Genomic DNA, 20,498 nt, shown 5'->3' with positions numbered 1-20,498 from the left:
GCTTTGCAGGCTGTCTAGTCCTACCTGGACAAGGCTAAAACCAGAACTCCATTGTGTGGACTACCTGAATTAGCTCTATAGGGACCAAGGGAGGGCAAATAACTCTCTGACAATGTCAGAGATTCCCAGCTAGCGATGGATGAGATGTTCATCTGGGGAATGTTCTTCAGGAGATCACCCTAGATCTTCTTGGACATTGAAAAGTAAGGATAGTCTTATTTCAAGACACAATGCTGGAAGGCAGTGAGATGTAAAGAGGAAGGAGGAGAAAGATCTGTTGTAAGAGAAAGAGGACATGTGTTTGTGAAGTCTTCTGATCACTCACAACTGTTACTTCAAAGTCCCAGAGTCTTGAAGGCATCTCGTAAATCATCTACTTCGTAGAGTGGCTGCAAGACAAAATCCGAATGACAGGTCAGCTGCCAAGTGAGCAGGAGCCTGTGAAGATGGGAAAGGAGGAAGGAGTGGAGGGGGATGGCATGAGAGGTGGAAGAAGGGGAAGAAAATGAGGAGATATGAAGAAAGTTGGTCACAAGGGACATGAAAGGTGAAGGCCCTCACCAGGAGGATGCGTCGGAGTTTCCTGGACAGATGGACTGAGTTTTCATGCAGGCCTTCCCAGGCTTTGAATGTTTCCTCCCTGTTCTCCACAAACGTATTCCAGCAGTAGAAGTAGTCTGTGCAGAGCACAAGGGAGTTAAGAGTGCTCAAGATTGCCCCAGAGAGGACAATGACCTCTCCTAGCATCACTAAACCATCACATCCTGCCATCATAGTATCATAGTATCAGGCAGGGTTGGAAGGGACCACAAGGATCATCTAGTTCCAACCCCCCTGCCATGGGCAGGGACACCTCACACTAGATCAGCCTGGCCACAGCCTCAGCCAGCCTGACCTTAAACACCTCCAGGGACAGGGCCCCAACCACCTCCCTGGACAACCCATTCCAGGGCTTCACCACTCTCATGGGGAAGAACTTCCTCCTCACCTCCAGCCTCAATCTCCCCACCTCCAGCTTCATTCCATTCCCCCTAGTCCTATCACTCCCTGAGATCCTGAGCAGTCCCTCCCCAGCCTTCTTGGAGCCCCCTTCAGATCCTGGAAGGCCACAATGAGGTCACCTGGGAGCCTTCTCTTCTCCAGACTGAACAGCCCCAACTCCTTCAGTCTGTCCTCACAGGAGAGGTGCTCCAGCCCTCTGATCATCCTTGTGGCATCTTCTCTGCTCCTTGTTCTAGCTTCTCCCACCCTCCCGGGTCTTCCTAGCCCTTCATAGCTTTCTGCCATCTCTTTCTTGCCTGCACAGCTCACCTTTGAAGGTCATGATGGCAATCTGAGCCCCTGCCTTGTGCAGGCGCCGCAGCCCCTCAGGCTCTGCCTTGCGGTCCTCACAGAAGTAGAGGCGGGCAGCGAAGATGCGGAGGGTGAGGTTGGGGTAGGTGCGCAGGAAGTCGGCCACGTGGCGGGCGCAGTCGTAGCAAGGGCTCCAGGAGGTGAACCAGGTGATGCGGTAGCAACGGCCCGGGTCCAGGTCCCAGGCTGAGATGTAGCGCAGGAAGAGCACCTCCACGTGACAGCCCATCTTGGGGAAAGAGGGAAAGGAGCAGTGAGGAGCAGAGTGTAAGAGGGGAGAGGAGGGAGATGTGAGCTGGGTGGTGTGTGAGACGAGGAGAAACAAGGGGAGGGCAGGTCCTAAAGTAAGAGGGAGAAGGCACAGAGGTGTGCAGGTGGAAGGCTGGCTGGAATGCACTGATGTATGGGGAGGACCAAGAAGAATGAGTGGGAGCTAAGCAGAAAAGGAGGCAAATGTAAACCATAGAATCACAGAATCATAGAATCAATAAGGCTGGAAAAGACCTCAAAGATTATCAAGTTCAACCTATCACCCAACACCTCATGACTACTAAGCCATGGCTTCAAGTGCCACATCCAATCCCCTCTTGAACACCTCCAGGGATGGGGACTCCACCACCTCCCTGGGCAGCACATTCCAATGGCCAATCTCTCTTGCTGGGAAGAACTTTCTCCTCACCTCCAGCCTAAACCTCCCCTGGCACAGCTTGAGACCCCAGGCTAAGCAACCCCAGCTCCCTCAGCCTCTCCTCACAGGGCTGTGCTCAAGGCCTCTCCCCAGCATTGTTGCCCTTCTCTGGACACCTTCAAGTCTCTCAATGTCCTTCTTAAACTGAGGAACCAGAACTGGACACAGGACTCAAGGTGTGGCCTAACCAGTGCAGAGTACAGGGCACAATGACTTCCCTGCTCCTGCTGGCCACACTCTTCCTGATGCAGGCCAGGATGCCATTGGCCTTCTTGGCCGCCTGGGCACACTGCTGGCTCATGTACAGCCACAACCAACCAGTACCCCCAGGTCCCTTTCTGCCTGGCAGCTCTCAGCCACTCTGACCCCAGCCTGCAGCGCTGTGTGGGGTTGTTGTGACCGAAGTGCAGCACCCAGCACTTTGCAGGGAGTATGGATTCTTGTTGGCAATGCACTTAGGGGTAGCATAAAGCACAGGTTTACCTGGAGACTGCATCCCACTGCAGTGTCCATGCTTGGGGACACCTCTGTTAGTTGCCTGCATTGCTGCTGCAGCTCTCCTTTGCCTGCTGCCGCATGCAGCTCAGCATGGCTGTCAGCAGAGGACGGCAGGGTGCTCCCCGTACCTTATTGCGCAGATAGCCGAAGTCGAGGGAGCAGGAAGTGGCGCTGTCCCGGCGCTTCACCACGTAGCACAGGTAGGTTTCACGACGCCCTTTGGCCCAGCGCAAGTTCTTGAAGTTGTAGAGGAAGAGTTTTCTTTTCATCAGGAGGCTGCAGGAGAAGCAAAAGAGAATTGACATCAGCTCCACCCTGGAGCCACCAGTTGGCCCTGTCTCTGCTGAGAGCACTGAGAACATCCTCCTTACGTCCAGGCATTGCAGTATCACAGTATCACAGTATCACAGTATCACTTAGGTTGGAAAGGACCTCAAAGATCATCGAGTCCAACCTATCAACACAGACCTCATGACTAGACCATGGCACCAAGTGCCACATCCAATCTCCCCTTGAACACCTCCAGGGATGATGACTCAACCACCTCCCTGGGCAACCCGTTCCAATGATGAACGAATCGCTCAGTGAAGAACTTTCTCCTCACCTCGAGTCTAAACCTCCCCTGGCGCAGCTTGAGACTGTGTCCTCTTGTTCTGGTGCTGGTTGCCTGGGAGAAGAGACCAACCCCTTCCTGGCTACAACCTCCCTTCAGGTAGTTGTAGAGGGCAATGAGGTCTCCCCTGAGCCTCCTCTTCTCCAGGCTAAGCAACCCCAGCTCCCTCAGCCTCTCCTCACAGGGCTGTGCTCAAGGCCTCTCCCCAGCCTTGCTGCCCTTCTCTGGACACCTTCAAGTCTCTCAATGTCCTTCCTAAACTGAGGGGCCCAGAACTGGACACAGGACTCAAGGTGTGGCCTAACCAGTGCAGAGTACAGGACACAATGACTTCCCTGCTCCTGCTGGCCACACTGTTCCTGATGCAGGCCAGGATAAGAGCATTGGGATCGGCATGCAGTGTGTTAGGGAGAGGATGCAACCGTGGCTGTGGGGATGAAGCAGTGACTGTGAGTGGGAACAGCAAGAGAACAGAACAAGAGGACACAGTCTCAAGCTGTGCCAGGGGAAGTTTAGGCTGGAGGTGAGGAGAAAGTTCTTCATTGAGAGAGTTGTTAGCCATTGGAATGTGCTGCCCAGGGAGGTGGTGGAGTCCCCATCCCTGGAGGTGTTCAAGAGGGGATTGGATGTGGCACTTGGAACCATGGTTTAGTAGTCATGAGGTGTTGGGTGTCAGGTTGGACTTGAGGATCTCTGAGGTCTTTTCCAACCTTATTGATTCTATGATTCTATGATTCTATGATTATTAACCCAACAGCAACTATGGGTGGATAGAGTATGAAAATACCTGCAAATATCCAAAAGATGGACACCAATGAGGGAGAAGGATGGATGTGTCTGAGAAGACCTGGGAATCCCACAGGGTCTGGAGTTCAGTCATCAAAACCCATTATTTTTGCTGTATGAAACCCTGAAATCCACCAGGGCAAGGAATGGAACAAAGTAGAGTGGAACAAAGTAGAGTCTCTTTAGAGAACCCTGGAAGGAGATTCTTTCCAGCATTGCCCAGAGCTGCCCCCGGCACAGCTGAACCTGTGTGGGGCCAGTGGCCTGGGTAAGGTGCCGAGAGGAAACGCAGCGGGGTAGGAATGCTGACACATCTCCAGGCACCAGAACCACTTTCACATCAGACAAACATCGAGACTTTGGGGGGCAGGCCTGCCTCCACACCCGGGGATCCTGCTGGGGAGAGGCAGCAGCAGGACAGGGAGGGCAAAGCAGCCACTAGCCAAATCTAGCCGCCTTGCTGCCGTGCAGGCAGCTGAGAACAGCTGTGTTCACTGAGGTGAGATACTCATCACCCCCTAGCAATGCAAACCAGAAGTGAAGGTGTTAAAAATAACCACGTCCTTTGTCACCTTTTCCCTCTGATGCCCTGATGTTCAGCAGGTGGATGGAGTGGATGGATTAAAGTGATGCTGAGCTGGGCTTCCTGGGAATTCTTCAGTGAGTGTAGGAAGAGGTAATTTGGGTTTGGTATGAATTGAAATCTGATACAACTCTGACAGTCTAAGCAATATAAACAGCTATCATCTGCTGGCCACTGCCACCAGAAGCCTGAGCACTGCTGAGCACTGAATCTCCAGCTGATGGTGGCATACTCTGGGCTCCTGCAGGAACTCCTATCCATTGTGCACCCTCACACATGGCCACTGCCCCACAGGTAATGGAAGTCACACACATCCTTTTGCCTTTTGTCATTGCCTACACTGGCTTTACTCCCCTGCAGCACATCCCATTGCACACCACACCTCTCCAAAGAGGCACATTCATCCCACAGACAGACAACCACCTTCTCCCTTCAGTAACACCCTTAGCCTGTCCTGCTCATGTACAAAGAGCAAGCACACACACACTCAGTCTTTATGGGGCCAGGCTCTTCTCAGTGTTGTCAGGGTGAGGGTTAGTGGGCACAAACTAGAACGTGGGAAGTTTCACTTGAACATAAACTTCTTCCTGTGAGGGTGCTGGAGCACTAAACAGGCTGCCCAGAGAGGTTGTGAAGTCTCCTTCTCTGGAGACTTTCAAAACCCACCTGGATGTGTTTCTCTGCAACCTGATCTAGGTGATCCCACTTTAGCAGCAGGGTTGGACTGAGTAATCTTTGAAGGTCCCTTCCAACTCCCACCAGTCTGTATGCAGACCTGCCCCCACAGAAGCAGATCCTATGGGAGTTGTGGCATGTCTTCCTCCAGAAGGAAATCCACAGGTAAGTCAAGGCTTTAGAGACACCTGCACACACTCAGAGGGTAAGGCATCCCTGCTAAACCTTTTATTTATCCTGACAACAGTCTCTGGTAGTTCTTTGAGGTCTGTCCTGCAAGCACTGCCAAAGCCATGTGCTGCTGGGCTCACAGACTGTCAGGAGCAGAGGGCAAACTACTACTACTGCATTTCATCATCCCTTTCTCTGGCATCTGCACCTGTGTTTCCCCTACCCACTACACATTCCCCATCACCACTTTCAATTTACTTCTCACACTTAGAACTGTTGCACTTTCCTACCACCTAGGACTGAGCCTATTTTCCTGCCTTTGTAGTAACATTTTGAGCCTGTGTGTATATTCCCTCACACACACACATACACACTCACATACACACACACAATGTTGTCCCCCTCACAAACTATCAAACAGGTGTTAATCACATAAGCCAGGTGAAGAACAATGATAACTATGTTGATGCTGCACCAAAGCCCCCATGGAAATAGCTTTTCAGCACATCAGAAACTTGAGGGAATCAGACTTTCCCATTTGCTTCCAAAATGCTTCAGATCTTTCCCACTCTTCCCATTCTCCTCTGCTCCATGGCTTTGTCCCTGCAGAGCTGCAGGTGGATGCAAATAAGGGTGAAGAACAATAAATGTCCCCAAACACTGGGAAAACAAAGTTCTGATCACTTGGGTTGTTGCTCAGTGTCAGAATAAAGTGGAGACAGTGCTGAAGCACAGAAGCCACAGGTTCAACTAGAAATGTTCATTACCAGCAGTTGCTGCTTTCTTTTCTCTGGAGCTGGCTGTCTCTGGGCTTCTCTTGCTAGGGAGGATTTCAGAATGTGTCTGGTAGGAGAAGAAGAATGGCCAAACAGATGTGGGGAGCAACTGAGCAAGTGTGCAGTTAGGTATGAGCTGCCTGATCCATGTGCTGCTCCTAGGGCTAGACCATAGCTCAAGAAAGCAGCAAAGCCACAGGAGCTGTGGTTATACCCAGCCACTGGAGAAGGCTGAGGAGAGACCCTCTCCTACAATAAAGATTAGTGAAGCCAACTCTCAAATCAGAGTGGATGCCCCTGAGTGTGTGAATGACATGCAGTTTCAGAGAGGGATCAGTGGGAATTAGCTGGCAGAGTAACTGCAGTGCAAGCAGAGGGATCCAGTGCTGGAACAGGCTGTGCTTACAAGCACAAGTGTTTGAGCAGCAGAAAGAGAGTAAGACAGAAACCTGGTGCAAGACAATGAACAAGTGAACAAGGAGAGAAAAGTGGGCAGGTGCTTAAGCAGCAGACAGCATCCAGATGTTCATCTTTCTCTGACTTGTTAACTTTTGTTTCTAGAGAAGAAAGAGTGCAGGGGAAAAGAAAATAGTCACGAGCAAGAGAAATGACAGAGAGCAGAACAGCAAGTGACAGCCAGTCAAAGCGAGAGGACGGCCGACGCGAGGCGTGAGAGCGGCACGGGGCAGGGCACTGGATCACTGAGACAGATGGGGAAAAGGACAGCCAGCACCAAATGGAGAGCTGGTTGGTTCTAAGAGAATGATCCTCATTTCTTATGGAAGAAAGAAACTGAAGGCACTCCTTTTACCTGTCCATGACTGCCAGCGTCTCTCTCAGGTGATGGGATTGCAAGGAGGTTGTCCTGCAGGCTCCGTCTGTGCAGCCCTCTGACTTGGTGTAGAATGATGTGGACTGTCCCCTGTGTTCCCTCCCCATTCACTCTTATCTATCCCCTGCTGGCTTTCATCAGGGTGTGGTTGAGGGAGGAGTTAGAGAGGTCTCTGGATCTGCAAGAGGTGAAGATCAAAGCGTTGAGATGTGAAGGAGCATCAGTTCTGAAAGATGCTCAGCACCCATTGGTCACCTCACCCATTGCACTCCCTGTTGGGTCCTCCCCAACAGGCAAAGTTATTCTGAATTACTACCAGTAACATAAGAAGGCAGGAAGCATTGTCTAGTGGTTAGAGGGGGGCCTGGGAGCACGTTCACCGCTAATGTGAATGTGGGCAAAACCACACTATCCCTCAGGGCCTCACGTTACACAGCTGTGCAGTGAAGACAGTGACTCTGCCCTGCCCTGCCCTACCAGGGAGGGACCTCTCTGCATCACCCTGCAGCCACCCAGAGGGAAGGAGCTCAGAGAATACCAAACTTCTCCCCTTCTCCTCCTCTATGTCCTCCCCAAAAGGCCCAGCAGCTGCTTTGCATCATGGAACAAACCTGAAGGTGTGTGGAGAGTGAGAGTGATGCAGCTTTGGAGTGAACCTGGGGCTTGGTGGGGAGTCTCTGGCCCTACTTTGGCACCTGAGCATGGCCATGGGTACCTGAGCCATGTCAATATGCCAGCAGCAGTGGTAAGCCTCCACTGCAAATCCACAGGCAAAGGACCGGTGGAGGACAGCTCAGAGCAGGAACTTGCCGATCCAGGCGGCCCTGGTGTCGCAGCGTGCCGCTGGCGTCGCAGTGTGCCGCTGGCAGGGTGGCTGCTGAGAGCTTTTAGGTGGTGTGTGTGCCCAGCAGGTGGGACAGCTGCGCTCTGTCACGCCTGGGCTCACGCTCAGGATGCACACGCTCAGGATGCACACGCTCAGGATGCACACGCTCAGGATGCGCAGGCTCCGCTCCGCCGGCATCGCGCCCTGCCGCCCGGGCTCTGCTCAGCCGTGGTCCTGCAGCACCTGCCCAGCTCTTCTGCAGGGCTGAAGGACAGCCAAGGAGTCTGGCAGCAGCTCCCTGAGGAGGAAGCCAGGGGGTGTTCTGCTGCGTTTCCTCCTCCAGCAGGACACAGGCAGTGCCATGGCTGGGAAGCAGGGATGTTGTTTGCCTCATGCCAGGCTAGTTCTTATTTTTTTCTCTGCTTGATTTCCTTTCCTCATTATTCTTGCTGGCTTCCAGCGTGCTGGGGCTGTGTGAAACCAGTATATGCAAAAACATCACAAGGAGATATGAGTCACCAGACCAGAGCAGATGACTTGCCAGCCCAGCACATCGAGAGTGCTTGTCTTTGAGAGTGGCTGTCTTGGCACACTGCAGGGAAAGGGGAAGCACATGTGGGAATGGCAGGCTTGGGCTGTCCTGCTCCTTGGGGAAGGGTTTGGGTAGGGCACACACTCAACAAAGGGCAACTGTACTGGTCTCAAGAGTTGTGGCAACTACCCTCTGAGGATCTGACTCCTGCTGTTTGACCCAAGGCTGCAGTGCTTGAGAATCCCCACCCTAGCAGTGTCAAAGGGGACACTCCTGCTAATGGAAGACCTGTCCCCTTTCAGCCTCTGCCCTAGCAGCACCTAGGCCAGACCAAGAGTTGTTTTGTCACCCTGTCACACCAGTTTTTTTCCTTGTACTGCTTGCTGCACAGGGCACAAACAAAGGGAAAAACGAAAGCAGCACCCCCCCAGGAGGTCTGCTTCTTGGAGATCACAACTGTTTAGGATTCATCAGATAAATTAAGGTAGTTTCAGCTTTGTTCCTGTTCTGTCTCCTCATCTCCATAGCTAAAAGCTTGCTGAAAATTTTTCATAACATCTTCTGCTCTGAAAGGAGTCAAGAAATCTCTTCATGGCCAGCTTGGTCTTCCCCATAAGTTACATTGGTGTGTAATGATTCCTCTCAAAGGTTTGACATGTCAGGCCTCACAAAATGTTTAACTAGATCCTTCCTCTGGCCCTGCCTGTAAGTGGAATTGATTCCTCCATGTTTGAAAACATCAGCTCTTGTCCTTAAATGAAGAGAGCCTCTTTGGTCTCCAGAGAGATGAAAAGGGAAGAACAAACAAATGAACAAATGAACCCTCTTTATGTCACTCTTTGGTGGGGCTCTCAAGCCTGAACACTGATGTAAGCTTTCTAGAGTCCTTCATTCTGGCCAGTAACTTCCCTCAAGCTAGAGGTGTGAATGCACAAAGCCAGTGGCAGCATTTCCCTGCCTCTAGCTCAAATCCCCAGAGCAGGAATGCATTGGTGTGGATGTGTTTTAATGTCTCACAGCAAGTCTAGGGTGACATCTTCAGGGAGACATTCGGCTCCTATGCAGTGCTGCCTGAAGCAGGAGCTGCAGCCTCTCATCCAAGCAAGATGTGGCTTGGACCATTACACTCTGTGCTGGGTTAGGAATTGGCTGGAAGGCCAAGCCCAGAGAGCGGTAGTGAATGGTGCCACATCCAGCTGGAGGCCAGGCACCAATAGCATCCCCCAAGGATCAGTGCTGGGCCCCATCCTCTTCAAAATCTTCATTGATGATCTGGATGAGGGGATTGAGTCAGTCATCAGCAAGTTTGCAGATGACACCAAGTTAGGAGCAGATGTTGGTCAGTTAGAGGGCAGAAAGGCTCTGCAGAGGGACCTCGACTGACTGGACAGATGGGCAGAGTCCAACAGAATGGCATTCAACAAGTCCAAGTGCCAGGGGCTGCACTTTGGCCACAGCAACCCCATGCAGAGCTACAGGATGGGGTCAGAGTGGCTGAGAGCAGCCAGGCAGAGAGGGACCTGGGGGTGCTGATTGACAGCCACCTGAATATGAGCCAGCAGTGTGCCCAGGTGGCCAAGAAGGCCAATGGCATCCTGGCCTGCATTGGGAATAGTGTGGCCAGCAGGAGCAGGGAAGTCATTGTGCCCTGTACTCTGCACTGGTTAGGCCACACCTTGAGTCCTGTGTCCAGTTCTGGGCCCCTCAGTTTAAGAAGGACATTGAGAGACTTGAAGGTGTCCAGAGAAGGGCAACAAGGCTGGGGAGAGGCCTTGAGCACAGCCCTGTGAGGAGAGGCTGAGGGAGCTGGGGTTGCTTAGCCTGGAGAAGAGGAGGCTCAGGGGTGACCTCATTGCTCTCTACAACTACCTGAAAGGTGGTTGTAGCCAGGAAGGGGTTGGTCTCTTCTCCCAGGCAAGCAGCAGCAGAACAAGAGGACACAGTCTCAAGCTGTGCCAGGGGAGGTTTAGACTGGAGGTGAGGAGAAAGTTCTTCACCGAGAGAGTCATTAGTCATTGGAATGTGCTGCCCAGGGAGGTGGTGGAGTCCCTATCCCTGGAGGTGTTCAAGAGGGGATTGGATGTGGCACTTGGTGCCATGGTCTAGTCGTGGGGTCTGTGTTGATAGGTTGGACTCGATGATCCTCGAGGTCCTTTCCAACCTAAGTTATACTGTGATACTGTGATACTGTGATGTTGCTCATGAGCAGATGTCACCTCTGCTCTGGTGAAAAAGGAAAAATAGTTTGGAAAACCATGCAAAGGTTGCTGATGCCTGATAAAATTGTCAGTGCAGCCTCCTCCCTGATATAATTGTCAGTCCAGCCTCCTCCCTGATAAAATTGTCAGTCCAGCCTCCCCCCTGACTGTAAATTGCCAGATCTCTAATGTATGGTGGGACCTTTGTTGGCTAGGAGCTCATGCACCTGAGGAGAGACACTGACCACTTTCTGCCTTTCTACTCAATGCTCTTCTTTGGAGAAAGAACTGGGCACAGGAGAGAAAAAAAACTACTCAGTCTCTGTTTCTGCTTAAATTCTGGGTCAGTTACAGTCAAAGGCTAGTAGAGAGTCAAAGGCTAGTGCCATGGTCTAGTCATGAGGTCTGTGGTGACAGGTCAGACTTGATAATCTTGGAGGTCTCTTCCAACCTTAGTGACACTGTGACACTGTGAGAAGGCTAGGAAGGGTCCTGTGCTGATGTGTTCAGACACCATTCCAGCTTATGAGGATCACAGAAAAACATTCTAGCACCTCTTCAGGGGTCTTGTGCTTGTGGCTCCATTCCCTGTCTAGAATAGAATGGAATGGAATGGAATGGAATGGAATGGAATGGAAGGAATGGAATGGAATGGAATGGAATAAATAGAATAGAATAGAATAGAATAGAATAGAATAGAATAGAATAGAATAGAATGGAATGGAATGGAATAGAATAGAATAGAATAGAATAGAATAGAATAGACCAGGTTGGAAGAGACTTTCAAGATCATCGCATCCAACCTATCACCCAACACCATCTAATCAACCAAACCATGGCACCAAGCACCCCATCAAGTCTCTTCCTAAACACCTGAACCACAAATAGCCCCAGGCTGAAGAGCAGTCCATGGGAGGAGCATCACCATTACACCATTACTGTTACTGAAGAGTCAGAAAGCAAACTGCCAAGAAATCAGAGAGCAAATTTGGCATGCGTAATTCAAAGTAACCCTTGAGGCCCACAGCAGAGGAAATGTTGCTTGTTTAGTCAACAGGAAGCTGTGTGCTGGTATATATACACACTTATTTTTTTTTCCATTCAGCCTTTGCTCAGAAATCACACTTTGAAACAAGCAGCAGCACAAGCAGCAGCAGCAGTTGGTTGGCTCTTGTGCCCAGCACCAGAAACGCTGACACCTGTTTCCCTTTGGCTCGAGCAAAAACCTCAAGCAGAAAAACTTTCTCTGTTCAACAAGTGCTGTTGCAACCTGCAGAGACCTTGAGCAAGGGAACAGTCAGGTTCCTTGCAGCTAGACACAAGCAAATAAACAAGCTGATGTGCTTATCAGGCCCAGGGAAGTGATTGTCCTCCTGTATTCAGCATTGGTGAGGCCACACAGTATCACAGTATCACTAAGGTTGGAAGAGACCTCGAGGATCATCGAGTTCAACCTGTCACCACAGACCTCATGACTAGACCATGGCACCAAGTGCCACATCCAATCCCCTCTTGAACACCTCCAGGGATGGGGACTCCACCACCTCCCTGGGCAGCACATTCCAATGACAAATGACTCTCTCTGGGAAGAACTTTCTCCTCACCTCCAGCCTAAACTTCCCCTGGCCTTGAATACTAGGTTCAGTTTTGGGCCACTCACTACCAGAAAGACATTCAGGTGCTGGAGAGAGTCCACAGAAGGTCAACAAAGCTGGTGAAGGGTCTTGTGAGGAGTAGTTGAGAGCACTGAGAGAGTGATTGGCCATTGGAATGGGCTGCCCGGGGAGGTGGTGGAGTCACCATCATTGGAGGTGTTCAGGAGGAGCCTTGATGGGGTGCTTGGTGCCATGGGTTAGTTGTTTAGGTGGGTTGGGTTGGTTGATGAGTTGGACTCAATGATCTTGAAGGTCTCTTCCAACCTGGTCTGGTCTATTCTATTCTATTCATTGGGGGTTGTTTAGTCTTGAGACTGAGGGGAGAACACTTTGCTCCCTACAATTACCTCAAAGGAAGTTGGAGTGAGGTGGAGTTTGGTCTCTTCTCCTTGGTAACAAGTGATAGGACAAGAGTAAATGGCCTTAATTGTACCAGTGGAGGTTTGAGTTGGATATTAGAAGAAACTTCTTTCCTGAAAGGGTTCTCAAACACTGGAATAGGCTTCCCAAAGACTGAAATAGGCTTCCCAGGGAGGTGGCTGAATCCCCATCCCTGGAAGGATTAAGAAGCTGCAGAGATGTGGTGCTGAGGGACATGGTTTACCACCAGCCTTGGTAGAGTTAGGGAATGGCTGGACTCAAAGAACTTAAGGGTCATTTCCAACTGAAATGATTCTGTGATTCTAAGTATAGATAAAGTAACATGCTTAGTTAATGCAAGCATACATTAAAGCATTTAGTTCTGATAAGGATGTTAATTACTAGTCTGTGTTAATGCCATGAAGATTCATCACCCTCTTTTGAAGACAGCCTCAGTGCAGAGGTATTGCACTTACTCAGGCACCTTTGCCAGGCAGACCACTCCCATTGCTCCAGTCCAGGGTATCAAACCCAATTTGCTTTAAATGTAGAGGCAACATTCTGTTTAGGATGTAGGATGTGCCCAGGTGGCCAAGAAGGCCAATGGCATCCTGGCCTGCATCAGGAACAGTGTGGCCAGCAGGAGCAGGGAAGTCATTGTGCCCTGTGCTCTGCATTGGTTAGGCCACACCTTGAGTCCTGTGTCCAGTTCTGAGCTCCTCAGTTTAAGAAGGACATTGAGAGACTTGAAGGTGTCCAGAGAAGGGCAACAAGGCTGGGGAGGGGTCTGGAGCACAGCCCTGTGAGGAGAGGCTGAGGGAGCTGGGGTTGCTTAGCCTGGAGAAGAGGAGGCTCAGGGGAGACCTCATTGCTCTCTACAACTACCTGAAGGGAGGTTGTAGCCGGGTGGGGGTTGGTCTCTTCTCCCAGGCAACCAGCACCAGGACAAGAGGACACAGTCTCAAGCTGTGCCAGGGGAGGTTTAGGCTGGAGGTGAGGAGAAAGTTCTTCCCAGAAAGAGGGATTGGCCATTGGGATGTGCTGCCCAGGGAGGTGGTGGAGTCATCATCCCTGGAGGTGTTCAAAAAGGGCTTGGATGTGGCACTTGAAGCCATGGTTTAGTTAGTCAGGAGGTGTTGGGTGATAGGTTGGACTTGATGATCTCTGAGGTCTTTTCCAGCCTGGTTGATTCTATGATTCTATATAGCACTTCTGTCTTTCCTGGTGTGGCAAATGCAGCACCATGGAGATGTATGAAAGCTGTGAGGACGTGTATGAGGTCTCCTGGGGCAGCCATCTCTAGGGGAGGGTGTGAGAGGGGCTTGCAAATGCCAATGTAAAGATCTATGGGGTGAGTGTCACTGAAGCAGTTAGATTAAAGCAGGAATCCCAGGCTGTGAAAGGGAAGTGGGATGGAGAGAAGGTAGGAGTTTTGGATATGTGGGAGTCGGGGTTATGAAACCTTGGACCCCTGTGCTGTGCACTGCTGCAGGACTACAGACAATGCCCCTGATGGAGAATGGAAGGCATCTGGTTGTAAGATGTGCAATGAGATGTTGTTATGCATTTTAATAGTCATTTGGCTTTCCAGGCTTGCACTGCAAAGCACTCACCCAGAGATTTGACTCAGCAGTTTATTTTTGTTCTGCTGCTGTGCTTGTTTTGGTGCTGGATGATGAAACCAATTGGGGTGAAACTATTGAATTGAGAACACATTTTTCAAGCACAATCCTGTGGGCACCTCTCATTCCTGCCCTGCAGCTGTCTGCTTGCCCAGCCTGGGACTTCCTGAAGGAACTAATTGCCCTTAATCCTGCCTCTGTGACACTGCAAGTTTTTTCTCTCTCTGCCTCTATTAATCCACACTCTCCCCACTCCTCCCATGTCTTTAGGCAAGCAGCAGTTCCATCCCAGTGTGCCAGTGACTGACACCTGTTGGAATCACCAGCAGGAAGCGAGGAGGAGGGCTGAGCTGGCTGGGGATTTTGAGCCCTAGTGAGTGGGTTCCTCATCATGAATCTATAAATGAAATGTCACCAGCTTGCCACCACCAATGTCCTCAAGTGTCTTCTCCAGCTTGAGGCTGTAGCATGGCTGGCAGCTTGTCTCACTGACACTAATGAAAACACAGTCTGTGATCAAAGCAGAAGGCATCTTCCCCATGCTGCAAGCTGAGGGTGGGGAAGAACGCAGCAGACCTGCTTGCACCTTGCAGCCTCCCACGGCAGTACATGCAGCTCTGCATTCCAGCAGGCCAAGCCCATCTGACTTGGCTTCTGACCCCACACTGCACAAAACTGGAGAGCTCCCTCTTTCTGCACAGGAAGCTGCAGGCAGTTTGGGTGTTGCTTTGTCCTCCTACACCTCAGCCCCCTGATCTGGACACCCAAGGCCCTGCTCAAAATCACATCTTCCCCCCTTCTTATATTGGAAGTCAATGGCTCCATATCTCTGCAACCATCTACCAGTCACAGGGAGAAACTCAGTTTTACACCCCAGTTTTTCACAATGAGACTCACCTTCCAGCTGTGGTTATGGTTTCACAGACCAAAGTTGCCTGTTATTAGCTCTTGTTTGTGCAGTTGCTGCAGCTCATGCTACTTGCTGCAAAAAGCTTGCACCTGGGGCCTCAGTGGGAAAGCCTGACTGTAATTTCCCTGTCTTTGGCAAGCTCCTTTGCTGGAGGGGCTGGGAACCTGGGAGCTCAGGAGCTCAGGAGGGAGCTGTATGTTGCATATTTCTTGGCTTGCACTGAAATGTTGAGTTCTCTGCAGCTGCACAAGCTGTGCTTGGTTGCAGACTCTTATGAACAGTGTTCTTGCGTCTTACAGAGTTTTCTTATCACCAAAGCAAGCACGCTCAGGAGCCTTGCTACTTCTTGTAGCTGCTTCTAGGCTCTTTTTACTGGCCACATCCAGAAGGTTTGTAGGTGGTGAATGGTGCCACAGCCAGCTGGCAGCCAGGCACCAGTGGTGTGCCCCAGGGATCAGAGCTGGGCCCCATCCTCTTTAACATCTTCATTGATGATCTGGATGAGGGCACTGAGTCCATCATCAGTAAGTTTGCTGACGACACCAAGCTGGGGGCAGGAGTTGATCTGCTGGAGGGTAGAGAGGCTCTGCAGAGGGACCTGGACAGGCTGGACAGATGGGCAGAGGCCAAGGGCAGGAGATTGAACACATCCAAGTGCCAGGTTCTGCACATTGGCCACAGCAACCCCAGGCAGTGCTACAGGCTGGGGTCAGAGTGGCTGAGAGCAGCCAGGCAGAGAGGGACCTGGGGGTGCTGGTTGATGGTAGGCTGAACATGAGCCTGCAGTGTGCCCAGGCGGCCAAGAGGGCCAATGGCATCCTGGCCTGCATCAGGAACAGTGTGGCCAGCAGGAGCAGGGAAGTCATTGTGCCCCTGTACACTGCACTGGTTAGGCCACACCTTGAGTCCTGTGTCCAGTTCTGGGCCTCTCAGTTTAGGAAGGAGGTTGACTTGCTGGAAGGTGTCCAGAGAAGGGCAACGAAGCTGGGGAGGGGTCTGGAGCACAGCCCTGTGAGGAGAGGCTGAGGGAGCTGGGGCTGCTTAGCCTGGAGAAGAGGAGGCTCAGGGGAGACCTCATTGCCTTCTACAACTCCCTGAAGGGAGGTTGTAGCCAGGTGGGGGTTGGTCTCTTCTCCCAGGCAACCAGCACCAGGACAAGAGGACACAGTCTCAAGCTGTGCCAGGGGAGGTTTAGGCTGGAGGTGAGGAGAAAGTTCTTCCCAGAAAGAGGGATTGCCCATTGGAATGGGCTGCCTGGGGAGGTGGTGGAGTCACCATCACTGGAGGTGCTCAGGAGGAGACTTGATGGGGTGCTTGGTGCCATGGGTTAGCTGTTTGGGTGGGTTGGATTGGTGGGTGGGTTGGACACAATGATCTTGAAGGTCTCTTCCAACCTGGTCTATTGTATTGTATTGTATTGTATTGTATTCTATTCTATTCTATTCTATTCTATTCTATTCTATTCTAACCTCTATTCCCTAATATCAAAGTGTCAGGACAGAAGAATTAGGGTCTGCCTAGGGTCTTGCATGATGAGATCTCTTTCTTTACTATAATATTTCACTGCCTTCCTTCCTTGTTTGGCATTGCTGACTGTTATCAGTTATTTCTTTAACCATGACCACATGGGAGGCTCCCAAGCTTCTGCTGTAGCCAGTGAGGTCAGAATGGTGACATGGTTGAGCTGGCTGTGAACTTCCCAGCTAATTTCATTGAGCCTAAAAACTCCTTTTCATCTTCCAGCAAGAAGCATGTTCTGCTTGGATGAAAGGGCTGGTAGAAGCTGCTGGAAAGCAGAGGAGAGAAAGAAGAGAATGAAAAGGAAGGAGAAAAAAAGACCTTGTGAAACTATTGATTATTAATTATTATTCTGAGAAAATTTAACTCACTGATGCACACTGGGGTCAGACAATGGTTGTAGCATTGCTTCTGCTTCCCACTCAGATGTGGCTCCACAACCACTCTATTTCAGTTCCTGCACAGAATCATAGAATCAACAAGGTTGGAAAAGACCTCAAAGATCATCGAGTCCAACCTGTCACCCAACACCTCAGGACTAACTAAACCATGGCACCAAGTGCCACATCCAATCCCCTCTTGAACACCTCCAGGATGGGGACTCCACCACCTCCCTGGGCAGCACATTCCAATGGCTAACAACTCTCTCTGGGAAGAACTTTCTCCTCACCTCCAGCCTAAACCTCCCCTGGCACAGCCTGAGACTGTGTCCTCTTGTTCTGGTGCTGGTTGCCTGGGAGAAGAGACCAACCCCCTCCTGGCTACAACCTCCCTTCAGGGAGTTGTTGACAGCATCTACACACACAACCATGGAATCCTAGAATCAATGAGGTTAGTTTCCCTTTGCCAAATGTGAACTCAGTGAGGGGCACCATGGTCACTCATCTCTTCTACAATTTCTGTGCAGGTACAGGCAGGTTAGAGCTGTACAGGCACAGCTTGGTCCCATCCTGAACTGGACCAACTGGTGACAAGCCCCTCAAAAAGCTCCTAAGTTGGATTAGCAAACATGTAACCTGAAGCAGTGACCCTGGGAACAGAAAAGGCAATAGGACTTGCAGGGATTGTGAAGAGTTCAGATGCTTTCCCAAAGCTAGGCCAAAGGGAAGCTCTAAAAATGCCAGCTGATGGACAGAGGAGCCAAGGGACATGGTGTAATGGTGGTGCTGGGCTCAAGGAGAGGTGATGAGAAAATTCTGACCACACCACACCAGGCAGAAAAACTTTCTGAAGCCTTCTACAGAAAAGCCCAGGACAAAGGCTGAGTCTGGGCTGTGGAAGAAAGGAGGGTTTATTTGTTAATCCATAACAGTGGCCAACACAGCTTGCTCCAGCTGGCCTGTGCTATTTGGGTGCCAGACAAGAGGCAGGGAGGTGTGAGCATTTTCTGCTGGGTGTGTCTTCTAATACTGTCTGAGATCAGTTCCACAAGGGAACAGTCAGAGCAGTCAGCCCCACTGAACACCTTCAGCATGGAAAGGCTTTGTAGGTACCAGGCACCCACCAATCAACACCAGAACAAGAGGGCACAGTCTCAAGCTGCACCAGGGGAAGTTTAGGTTTGAGGTGAGGAGAAAGTTCTTCCCAGCAAGAGAGATTAGCCATTGGAATGTGCTGCCCAGGGAGGTGGTGGAGTCCCCATCCCTGGCGGTGTTCAAGAGGGGATTGGATGTGGCACTTGAAGCCATGGTTTAGTTGTCATGAGGTGTTGGGTGACAGGTTGGACTTGATGATCTCTGAGGTCTTTTCCAACCTTAGTGATTCTGTGATTCTGTGCTGCAGGAGGTGGCATGCCACAGTACATCCATGAGAACCCAAACCTTTGGTCAAAACACCACGTTGGTAGGCTGTTTTGGCCACCATGTTTGAAGCAAGAGGGTTGAAGTAAATGATCTTCAGAGGTCCCTTCCAACCCCTACCACTCTGTGATTCTGTGTAACTGCTGCTGTATGTGCCAGTGCTGCTCTCCCTGCTACAGCACTGGCCAAGGATCCAGAGAAGGTGGCAGGAAGATCCAAATTCTCCAAGTCTCTAGTCTCCAGGGAGCTGATTATGTCCAAGAAGCACAGAAGAAGTGTCTGTCATGAGAGGGAACTGAAGACCATGCAGTACAGAAAGAAAAGAGCTGCATCAGACTGGGGCTCAGAAGCCCACACAGGAGCAGCAGAAGAGGACTTGGTACTGCTGGCTCCTTTAAATTCAGTCACAAGCCAAGAGGAAGGATGATAAGAAGACAGCAAAGGCCAAGAACCACTTGAGCCTTGACTGGCACTGATGAGAAGCCCAGATTAGCTGTGGCTGTGAAGGAAATCCCCCAGAAAGCCAATACACTGGCAGCTACCTTGGACAATAAAGCAATGAAGAGCTCAGAGAATATGAAAGCTGACAGGCCAGAAACACAAAGACACAGCTAAGAGCAAACCAGTGAAACCCAAAGCTACCAAACCCCCAGGCAGAGAAATTGAAAGTGGTCTCAGGTTGGGAAGGTGGTGCACATGTTGTATGAGCACACAGCCTCCTGCTCCAGGGACACAGAGGGTAAAGCCTTTAATGGGACCACTGCTTCTCATCATGCTTTGCACTTTCTTAATGAAGCTTCCCAAAGGATCCTAATTAGTGATGATGATTGAAATTCTGTTTTGCAACAAAACTCAGACTCTGTATGAATGAAATGTTTCTCCTTGCTATTTTCTTCAGCTGTCTGAAGCAGTATTGTAGGGGAGATGGAGACAGAGTCTGCTCAGAAGTGCACAGCAGAAACAACAGAGGCAGCAGGGGAAGCTGCACCAAGGGAATTTCCAGTCTGACCTTGGGAGACTCTTTTCCACCTGCAGTGTGGTGCAGCAATGGAACAGGCTGTGGATGCTCCAGCCTTCTTCATTGCTTTTCAAAATTCAACTGGATAAGGCTCTGAGCAACCAGATTAGCTTTGAAGTTAGTTGAGCACTGGAACAGGCTGCCCACAGAGCTGGTGGAGTCTCCCTCTCTGGAGACGTTCAGAACCTGCCTGATGTGTTCCTGGGCAGCCTGCTGTAGGTGATCCTGCTTTGGCAGAGGGTTGGACTCAAGGATCCCTAGAGGTCCCTTCCAACCCCTAGCATTCTGTGATTCTGTGCAGTTAGTTTGCTAACTTTCAGTGGGATTTTATCTATGATCTTGACTGGGAGAGTATAACCATAAAATCACTTCAGTCAGAAAATCCCTTTAAGATCATTGAGTCCAACTCTGCCAAGGCTGGTGCTAAACCATGTCCCTCAGAACCACATCCCTGCAGCTTTTAAACCCTTCCAGGGATGGGGATTCAACCACCTCCCTGGGCAGGGAAGATGTTTCTCCTCATATCCATCCTAAACCTCCACTGGTGCAGCTTGAGCCCATTTACTCTTGCCCTATCACTTGCTACTAGGGAGAAGAGAGACCAACTCCCACCTCACTCCAACCTCCTGGCAGGTAGTTGTAGAAAGTGTGAAGGTCTCCCCTCAGCCTCCTTTTCTCCAGACTAAACAACCCCAGTTCCCTCAGCTGCTACTCCAGCCACTCCTCCCCAAGCCTGGAGCGTTCAGGGGGTTGTTGTGGCCCAATTTGCAGGGCCTGGCTCTTGGCCTTGCTAAACCTCACACACTTATCCTTGGCCCAGCTTGGCCAACTGTAAGGAAAACCTAACACAGCCACCTGTGAGAAAAAAAAATAAGCTGAAGATAATTTGCTGTATCTCTAGAAAAAACCAGCAATGACTTCCCAGGAAGTCCTGTGCTTTATGGATGAAAAGAGGGTGGCAACACGGGACTGGGCTAGCGGGGAGCAAAGAGGCCCAAACGACAGAGAGATCTGGGCTGGCATCAAATGTGGAGTAAATACAGCTAGAGACAAATACACTCAAACACACAACAGTGGCCAAGGAC

The 20,498-nt window shown here is 50.8% G+C and overlaps 1 protein-coding gene across 1 annotated transcript; it reads right to left on the bottom strand.

The window, feature by feature from the left end:
- Positions 1-263: 263 nt before the first annotated feature.
- On the bottom strand, positions 264-6,962 carry AICDA (activation induced cytidine deaminase). The gene is made up of 5 exons (XM_068166068.1): positions 6,955-6,962; positions 2,668-2,815; positions 1,312-1,582; positions 562-677; positions 264-389 (listed from the first exon to the last, which is right to left on the bottom strand). The coding sequence occupies exons 1-5, from the start codon at positions 6,960-6,962 to the stop codon at positions 336-338; spliced, it is 597 nt and encodes a 198-aa protein (XP_068022169.1). The 3' UTR covers positions 264-335.
- Between the last annotated feature and the right edge of the window lie 13,536 nt (positions 6,963-20,498).

Source organism: Melanerpes formicivorus, unplaced genomic scaffold, assembly GCF_026170545.1.
Source record: "Melanerpes formicivorus ecotype bairdi unplaced genomic scaffold, bMelFor1.0.p_v2 SCAF_96, whole genome shotgun sequence".
Classification (NCBI taxonomy): Eukaryota; Metazoa; Chordata; class Aves; order Piciformes; family Picidae; genus Melanerpes; species Melanerpes formicivorus.
The sequence above is the reverse complement of the archived record's forward strand: the minus strand, read 5'-3'. Positions and strand labels throughout refer to the sequence as shown.